Raw genomic sequence first — 10,070 nt, forward strand, 5'->3', positions numbered from 1 at the left:
TACAAAAACATACATATACAAAGTATCATATTCACAAAATAGAAAAAACAACAACAAATAGAAATAAACATTGGATTGAATATGAGAGGGACAGCAAGAAAGGAACAAGCCTTGTGATTAGCTGACCCTATAACATAATAATTATACAAAGACTTCAATAACAAAGATAGACAAAAATCACTAAACTACAACGAAGGGGGGGGGGGTGCCTATAATGCCTGTCTATGAATGAAATTTATACAAACAAACTTTATGAATTACTATTTAAAATAAATTGCCTTGATTTTGACTTTAAAACATTTAATGAAACTGATTACTTGATGTCTACAGAAACAGAATTCCAGAGTTGTGGTCCTTGAAATAAAATTGAGTTTTTAAAAGATGAGAGTCTTGGCTTAGGTAGATGGAATCCTTTGCATTTCTTGTGTTGTATCCATGGAAATCACTATTGAAATTACAAATAGATATGAAATTGAATACCATTCTTAGTTGATCCTGAGTGTCGAATCTGTAATTATCAAGCTGTTCATTCAATTCTTCTAGTTTTCTTGCAGTTTCATCTCTCTGCATTTCCATCCTGAGGGAGGAAGGGAGAAGAAAATGGAAAAGAAAAGGCAAATTTTGTACATTCAGACCAAATTCTACACACTTGTTCATTCCTAAATAAAAACAAAAGGGTATTTCTTCAAATAGCATGCTTTTATAAGGTGCATTCAGTCAAAGTTAATGGTAGAAAAAATATTTGCAATAGATTCCAAAAAAGCTAATTGCAAATTTGCATTGACTTAAACTTTAACAAATCCATTCATACAACCTGGTGCGAGAAGCAGGCCACAAAATCTTTGCAAGACATGATTATTTGTGACATAAAAGGATTGCAAATGTCTTTAGTGTACCTAATAGTTACTCCCCTTGAACGCCAGTGAAGGTACATGTACCCCACCCCCTTATTTGTCTTTGAGAACCCCTCTCCAACTTTAAGCTCACCTGTCTCTCAATTTTTGTTCTTCTTGAAGCTCTGAGCGCATCTTCTTCACTTCTTGACGATGACTCTGAATGAGAGACTCCTTGTCTGATAGCTGCCTCCCACTCTCATCAAGGCTCTTCTCTGCTATCCTGAAAAAGAAAAAGATCTCCATACTGAAGTTTCTTCATATTTGGTGTTCAAAGAGAGAGAGAAAAAACAATCATTGAAATATCAACCCTCCCCCTTCTACCTACCTCCCCATTTTTCCATACCTGGCAACCCTGGAACTAAACAAAGTGAGACAAATGGAAACATTCCATAGTTTACTCCAATAGTACAGACAATTTGTTTATATAAATATGGACAAAGGGGAGGAAGTGGCTCTCTCATTCACAAATTCTGGAGTTTAACAGGGAGAGTTGACAGGTATGGTTCCCCAAAGTACTTTACAGTAATACATTCATTAGGTTTCTGGACTCTCTCTTTCTCTATCTCTCATTCTCTCATTCTGTCCTCTCTAAGCTCTGTCTCAAGAAAAGATCCATACTTTAAACTATCCTTTCATTCAGTCTCTCTCACTTCTCAAATCCCAAATTCATTGTTTCTCTTATCTCAGTGTAGACCAATAGATAGACCTCGAGCTCTGTCGCAGAGATGAATACTTCCTATTTAATGTTTCTTCATCTCTCACTCCCTGCACAAATCCATCTATCTTTCTCTTTCACTTCCTCCTTTGTTCTTCCTCTCCATCTCTCACCTGAGTGCTGACCCATTAACCTTGAGCTCTGTCTTGAGTGATTCACATTTCTTCCTGAGGCTTGCAATGGATGATCTACTTCCATCAATCTCAATGCCTAGCATCTTCAGCTTTAATAATAGAATATAAAACAAATAATGATGAATAATGACATTTAAATAAAGGTATTTTATTTGATATGCTTTATTTCATAATGTAATCAAAATAAATGATTTTCAGGGTTTACATTTTTGCAATTTACCAAACAGTAATTTTTGGATTGAACCCCTCGAAGTACTTTTGGCACATCATATTTCATTCACGACTTTACAAACAGCTTTATGAAACACCCCCTTCCTCAAATCCCAAGAATTCTTGTTATCGTACCTGTCCTTTAGTTAGTCTGAGTTCATACTGGGAGCTTTCTATCTGGTTCTGCAGACTGTGGTTCTCTCCCACCAGGTTGCTGTTCTCCTCCCGCAGTGCCTTGAGCTTCTTGCGAAGATGGCGGTTCTCTGCAGTGTCTGGATCAAGAGCAGTTCCATCCAGTAGAGAAGAGGTGGAGGAATGGGCTGAAAGGTCCTGGCCACTTTCATACTGATTTGAGAAAAGATTTTTTTTTAATTAAATATGCAGATGATTAATATTGTATTATGCATGTACATGTATGTAACAAATATCTCATATCCATCAAGCATTCAAATGATCACTTCTTTGCTGATGAATTACACGTTCTAACACTCATAACATTCAAATAAATTCCTCATTTCATCTACATGTACAAAGAAATCTATTAAAAGTCACTTTCCAGATCACAAAATGAGAGGGCATTTTTGCAGAAACTTTCCATGTTCCTGGCCTGAGGTCCGGTCCGTTCTAAACAGAGTTCTGATCAAACACAGCTCAAAAACTCTAACGCAACTTCAATTTTAATCAATGGAATGTGCATATCAGGGTCTTGCGCTTGTTTTTTTCTTTTGTAGTTGCATCTAAACGCATCTCTTTCTGCAATTGGCCCCTTGTCTAGAAATTCGCTATTATTTCAGTAAACAGAGTTATATGTTTTCAAAGCCAGAACCAGTAATAATACTAACTAGAATAATTAGAACTATAAAATGCTTCTCAACACTGACAATATTTCACATTTAAAACCAACCTTTGATTTCCTGCTCTGCTTAGAGGTGGAGACATGGGATACTCTAGAACTCTTTCTGCTGTATTCACTCTGCTCTGACCTCAGGGACGTCGATGAGGTCACACGGTCAGGGGTCAGGTCATCAAGGGTCAACGCTGGTAACTGCTCATCTTCTTCTGGAACCACATCATACTCAAAGTCATCCAAGTACCTGATTAAAAAGAAGAAAAAGGGTAAGAATTGGAAATGTGAAATATGCACAATTAAAATCCTTGCAGTACATGAGCTTTGAATGGTAATTCAATCAATTAATTTCACATTTCTTAAAATGTCAGAGCCAAGGCCCCTTTGCATTATTATGGTAAACTTTGCAATCCAATGGTAACTACAATGGTAACAATTATCAAACAGCCACTCAAAATCAAGGATTCCTTGCAAGTTATGATTTCATGGCAAAGTTACCATAATGGTAACTTTTAGGCCTGGGACGAATACCCTTTTTGCCATTCGATTGTTCGCCAGAGTAAACAATCGATTAGTTTGATTAATCGAGATTCCTGGAATATCAGAAATCACACACACAAAAGTTGACCTACTTCCATGACCTACCGGTAGCCGAGCTAACTGGTATGATGGGAGTGGAACTTGGAATAAATGCATTGTATGTACATACAAGGAACATGTACTTGCTCTGTTTTGTCATTTATCCCGCCCTCACTGCACACAATGAACGAATAGCAAAGGAGATTGAGAACTGTGCGTGACCGCTATATGGTGCATGGATGTGTTGTATGTATTAGCTATGCTTGCACTTGCTCTGGTATGTCATAAATCCCGCCCATGAGTGCACACAATGGACGAATAACAAGGAGTTTGAGAACTATGTGCGTGACCTCTAGAATGCATGGATGTGTTGTATGTATGTATTGCGTACGTTAGTACTTGCGCTGATATGAACATACATGTAGGTCCCGCCCATGAGCCCATTCCAAGAACGAATAGCAAAGGAGATTGAGAACTGCGCGTGACTGGGATGGATGTGCTGTATGTCTTACGTATGTTAGTACTTGTGCTGGTGCGAACGTAGATCCCGCCCACGGTCCCACTCAAAGAACAAATAGCAAAGGATATTGAGAACTGCGCGTGACTGATTAATGGATGTGTTGTATGTATTGTATACTATTACTTATGTTAGACTTGCGCTGATACGAACTTAGATCCCGCCCACAAGCCCACTCAAAGGACGAAATAGCAAAGGAGATTGAGAACTGCACGTGTCTGGGAATTGATGTCCTGTGCATGTACATGTATCGTATTGCGTACGTAATCTACATAATAATCATGTTCATGATTGCGCTGACTTTTATCATAAATCCCACCCATAAGCCCAATCAAAGAAACAATAGGAAAGGAAAATGAGAAATATGCCCGTGCCTGGAAATGGATGTGCTGTGTATTGCATTTCGTACTTGTGCTGACATCCCGCCCATAGGGTGGGAATTGGTGGGAATGGATGTGCAGTATTTGTAGTGCTTTTGCACCGAATTTGTCATTGGGAAACCCCCTCACTAGGCCCTACCCATCATAATATAGCAAGTTCGATACTGAGGTGTGGCTTCTCATGACTGATTCAGAGGATTCGCGTACAAGTTAACTATTATGACAATATGGGCGTATTCGTTAAGCGCTTTTGGAATGATTATTGGGCGTGGCTGTAATCACATACAATGTATAATGAGCAAACTGAGCTCATCCGACTCAGTGCGTCCAGCACAGCGCCTATAGAGACGTACGTGCACATCAGCCCAACACATCTGAATTGTGCGCGGTCGCCGCGGCTTAGTCGTCATTGTGTGTCATGAAAGAGATACAATCTTTGGAATTTGTTAATTTTAGCATAATTTTCATTTGATATCTTGCACTTTGTTTTCAAAAATCTAAGTTTACAGTCATGTACTTTTGATAATCAAATGTTTCAAATCAGTAATCATCATCTGGCGAACATTCGATTAGTGTAAAAAGTAACATTCGAGTGCCGATTGTTGGCAAACTGATCGAATGCTTCGATGGATCAAATTTTACTCCCAGGGCTAGTAACTTTTATGCAACCTGCGCGCCAATTTTCGGTGCGATCGCGCGGCCAACGGCCGAGATCTCAGGGGGGGCCTGGGAGGCCCCCCCCCCCCCTGCCATATGAACTCCTAAAATACCCCGGCCTAGATAGGGTTAAAACTCTCAAAGCTCTTACTTGATTGCAAATAACAAATACAAAAAAGTTTTCACACATCTTATTCTTAGTTTAACAATTATCTGTGCACTTTGACTTTTCAAGTACATGTACATGTAGGGATGGACACTTATGTGATTATTTGCTGTCATCTAGATGTTGAGCATGGAAAAGTCCATTTGTTTTTACAATTTTTTAGAGCAAGGAATTATTCATTTTGGTAAGTTTCCTCAGGTCTTACCTATGATCCCGCCTTGGTGTTTGAAGAAGTTGTAAGTTTTGTTCAGTTCGGATGAGCTTCCGGCGCAGTTCTGCCACATTCTTCAGCAACAAATCCTCATCACTACTTGTTTGGGCCATGGTGCTACATCAATGATAGATCAGCTGGAATCCATTCTTCTTCATCCATCTTAAAAAAGAACAAAAGAAAAAACAAGTGGAACACCTCTGGCAGTCTCAGTCGCTTGCATTACGCAATTCGATATAGCAGCAGTGCTGCCTTTGAAATCAGCTAATGAATAATTATTCACAGAAGAAAACAATATGATAATAAATTAGTATGTCCATTCACCCAAAATGACCTTTGACCAAGATCATGTGACCCAAGACATGTGCAAAACAATCATTCATACTTGATTACCCTTATGTCAATGTTTCATGAGCTAGATCCATAAACTTTCTAAGTTATGATGCCAATTCAAGTATACTCCTAACATGGCCAAAGTTCATTGACCTTTAAATGACCTTTGAGCTTGGCCATGTCCCTGAAACGCGCACAGAACTATTCAGGGATACATTGCTGCTCTTAGACTTATGTCATGAACTAGAACCATAAAGTTTCAAAGTTATGATGACAATTCCACAAATACCCCAAAATGGTCTCAGTTTGTTGACCCTATGTGACGTTTGACCTTGGTCATGTGACCTGAAACTCGGGCAGGATGTTAAGTGATACACTATTACCCTTATGTCTAAGTTTTATGAACCAGGTCCATATACTTTCCAAATTACAATTCCACAAATAGCCCAAAATGGTCCTAAGGTCCTACTTTCCAAGTTATGACATTTCAAAAACTTAACCTTGGTCAAAATTTTAATATTGATTCCCCCAACATGGTCTTAGTTCACTGACCCTAAATGACCTTTGACGGGCTTGACCTTAGTCATGTGACCTGAAACTCAGGCAGGATGTTCAGTAACACTTGACTACCCGTATGTCCAACTTTCATATACACTAGGTCCATATACTTTGTAAGTTATGACGATATTTCAAAAACTCAACCTTGGTTAAAATTTCAATGTTGACGACACCGCCGCAGGAAAAGCGGCGCCTATAGTCCAGGCGAGACGAAAGGAAGAAAGTTTAAACTTCAACTTCAAGCAAACAAAAAAAATTCAATCATCTAACAAAAATCTTAAAGGGGAATCCAGCCTTGGCCATAAAATGTTGTGTTGGGAAGGAGAAAAATAAATTAAACAGAATGGTGAAAGTTTGAAAGAAATCGGACAAGCAATAAGAAAGTTATAGCTGCTTTGAAATTGAGATCAGTAATACTATGTAGATTTCAAATTGGCAACTGAGTGAGTAAATTATGACAAGGGGCAAGGACAACTTTCCCATAGGCCATGTTCTTTATTATCAGGGATTTGTGGTTTTCTCCTAAGTACCCATTCCCCTGGGGCAGTAATCTAAATATAACCCAGGTAGTATATTGTTTTATGTCCTCATGAAAGAAAAATATAATTTGAAATAAAACTTTTGGGAAAAATGACATTTTAGCCAAAATATGTATTGGAGTACATGGAAGAGTAGTCCTTGCCTTACATCACTATGACATCCCATATGCGGCCAATTTGAAGTCTCCATGGGTATAGTGATTACCAATATTTACAACTTTAAAAATTCATAACTTTCTTGTTATTTGTCCAATATTGTTCAAACTTTCACCTATCAACTTGTCTGATTTTTCTTTTCCCTATAAAAACAAGTTTTTATTTGGGTTGGATTCCCCTTTAATGATATTTAGGGGTTTTTAAATATATTTTAAAAATTGCCAAACCCCGGATTGCCGGACCCGAACCCCGCCGAAAAACAGTTGTTCATACCAAGAAATCCGATAGGAAACGGCTTAACATTAACAACAAATATCCGTCGTCATACTCGTCAATCATCGAATCGTGAGCCGGAGCTCGCAGTGGAACAGTGAGACGATCATTTAGCATGTTGGCATCATACTAGAACTGATTTGGAAGAGTCAAAATATTTTGCGACCGCGACAAGAAGAATCGGCCGTAAACTTAGTGTATCGCGGGTGGTCGGTTTTAAAAGAAGGGTCGTTGTATTTGTTGTTCGCCGATAAGGCGATATATACGCGAATTGAATCGGAATCTTATTCTTAACCCACCGAATTGAATCAGGCATGGGAATCTGATTCTGATAGTGATATGCTCAATTTTATTTTCTGCACAAAATATGAGACGAAAACTAGGTAAAAGTCACTAAAACTAATATTTTTAATAAATATTTTCACAGATCTATATGATGGGGGGACCTAAAGCTACGCACTTTGTTTTCAAACAATAAAAACTATCCCAATTCTAATATTTAAACAAACCATCTTTCACTAATTTGTGGCAAACATTCTAAAGATCGTTAACCAAGAAGAAAATATCGCAAAACTCACTAATACGAAAATCCCGCCGTGTTTTCCGAACACCTCTTGATTTCGCCGCCCGATGTAGAAGGGGTCCTAAACTAAGCTACGCACTCGATTTATCATGCAAAAAAATAGTATTTCCTGTGCCTCAATTTCTAAAATATATTCAAATTATTATAGGATAAATGAAATTAAAGCGAATATAACTCAAAAATTCCAAACATTTGTTGGTTTTCTCTGCATTTAGAATTAGAGATTTACTGCAGCCTCTGTAAATAAAATTGAATAGGAATCGTTCGTCACTCTGCAGTCACAGTTCCACACACAGAGTGCGCATTTGCCAAAAAAAAATGCATGCGCGATATGGCGATGAGTGGTGCGTAGCTTTAGGACCTGCGCAGCTTTAGGACCCCGGCCCTACCATACAAAATATTACAATGCTATTAAAGTCATTACTAATTAGCTAAATAATTAGGTGATTGAAGGGGTACAGGTAGTTCCAACCATATTGACACAGACAGGGCAGGCCGAGCTGCTTACGTGAGCTCCGCCGCCTTGCGTGGGCGTGGTGGACAGACCTCCCTCCAGCCCAGAATTACCGTATGGGTACTAGTATTCAACCCGGCATAATTCAAAGATTTTGACATATTCCCCAAAATATTTAGAAATAGGGAATTTATCTTAATTTCACACCTTTGTTATTTCCAGGGTAATCTGTTGTCGATATTTTCTTTGTCAATCTGTCGACAGTATGCGCGGAGGATCGAATTATGCGGCGATGGCCTTTTGCACTGAATGGTACTAGTATTCAACCTAGTGAGGATTGATAGCAAATCTCAAAAGGGTTTAGATTGCTAAATTAGATCTAGATCTATGTTAATGTAAATCTCTGGCTTTGATTAATTCCCTGTTTGGTCTCGCCTCAAATGGTCTAGGCTAGTGGCATAGTCGGATGGGACAAGGGCAGATTGAGAGATAGATATAGGGCCATCTTTCATCGCTAGGTTGAATACTAGTGCCGACGGGTTGAATACTAGTACCAAAATCCGTCGCCGTATAATTTGATCGCCCGCGCACACAGTCAACTGGTTAAAGAAAAAAATAACGGAAAAAGAATAACCAGCATTTGCTCTTGGAAATAAGACGGGTCTGAAATTCAGGTAAATTCTATATTTCTATAAAGACTATATATTTGAGGAAACTCTCCAAACGGGTTGAATACTAACTAAAACTAGTGCCCTTACGGTATGCGCTGGGCCCGGGCCGTGTCAACATCAACTACCCACTTTCCACCCGCTGCTCTCCCGCACCGCCATCATGATCATGGCATCAGTAGAGGCGCACGGCCAATATGGGAGACTGTCTCCCCAGTGCTCCCATGAGAGAGATTATCTCCAAATCCAATTAATAAAGAATTTGGGTAACCAATTTCAGAGACAGTCTCCAGTTTGGGAGACCAATTTCCTTTGTTTACATTTGCTGCAAAAGGATTACCTTGGCGTCAAATAAAATTTAAAAATGTGATAAGCAGATTCCTCATGAAAAATTACCCCTTTTCACCGTCTACTTTTGTTTTGATATTATTATGATTTTTGTTGTCATCCACACACAAAACAAATGGGCTTCTGACCTCAGTGAGACAAAATTTTGGGTGGAAAAAATTACACTTTTGTTGGTGTTGTTTCTTTTGTTCTTTTGCAAAGCAAGTCTCCCCTATTGGAGAGAGTCTCCCATATTGGCCGTGCGCCTCTACTGGCCATCGGCCCATGCGCCTGCGGCGCTGCGCCTGCCGGGCCGAGGTACCGGTACCGTACCGGGCGGAAGTCTAGCCGCGCCGGTCATCAGCTGAGCTGAGCCCTAGGCCTAGCCTAACTAAGGCAGCCTAGTAATACTAACAGTAACAGTAACAACACCGTTGGCGTTGCGTTGGGTTAGATACTTAGTTAGATTTAGATTAGGGCTCTTTCACGTTGTCATGATTACACACAATAAGTGTATGTACGGTACTCCATTTACAGCCCATACAAAACGCTCGAAAATGAACTTAAGATTACCCATACGCCACATTTGGCTTGCTTTAAAGGACTTCGGCTTGAATTGCATCTGTTCATGCTTTGAACGCGCTTTGAACTTGATTTAGTACTTCACTTCGTCTGAGCCGCCATTTTGACATTCTAATTTAGAGATTGTTGATTGGCTAGAAGTGACGTGGAGTATTGTGTCATATTAATGAAGAGCAGATTATATATAATCAATTATTTTAAATTGATTTGATGAGTTTTTATTGTAAAAATATATTTAATATTATTCTAGTATTATTAAAAAAATAATTATTGAAGTGAGAAGGA

The 10,070-nt window shown here is 39.0% G+C and overlaps 1 protein-coding gene across 3 annotated transcripts in view; it reads right to left on the reverse strand.

Moving 5' to 3' along the window:
* LOC129277435 (coiled-coil domain-containing protein 18-like) overlaps positions 1-10,070 on the reverse strand; it is a 35,990-nt gene that overhangs the window by 25,795 nt on the left and 125 nt on the right. Inside the window, exons 1-7 of one of the 3 annotated variants that reach the window (XM_064109949.1) lie at positions 9,777-9,932; positions 5,307-5,474; positions 2,860-3,049; positions 2,091-2,300; positions 1,725-1,834; positions 988-1,116; positions 481-577 (exon numbers count right to left, since the gene is read on the reverse strand). In XM_064109949.1, coding sequence (XP_063966019.1) covers positions 481-577; positions 988-1,116; positions 1,725-1,834; positions 2,091-2,300; positions 2,860-3,049; positions 5,307-5,425 — 855 coding nt within the window. In that variant the 5' untranslated portion in view covers positions 5,426-5,474; positions 9,777-9,932. Of the gene's footprint in view, positions 1-480; positions 578-987; positions 1,117-1,724; positions 1,835-2,090; positions 2,301-2,859; positions 3,050-5,306; positions 5,475-9,776; positions 9,933-10,070 lie in introns of those variants that run through there. The other 2 variants (XM_064109951.1, XM_064109950.1) reach the window with 2 other exon arrangements.

The sequence above is a fragment of the Lytechinus pictus genome, chromosome 15 (assembly GCF_037042905.1).
Source record: "Lytechinus pictus isolate F3 Inbred chromosome 15, Lp3.0, whole genome shotgun sequence".
Taxonomy (NCBI): domain Eukaryota; kingdom Metazoa; phylum Echinodermata; class Echinoidea; order Temnopleuroida; family Toxopneustidae; genus Lytechinus; species Lytechinus pictus.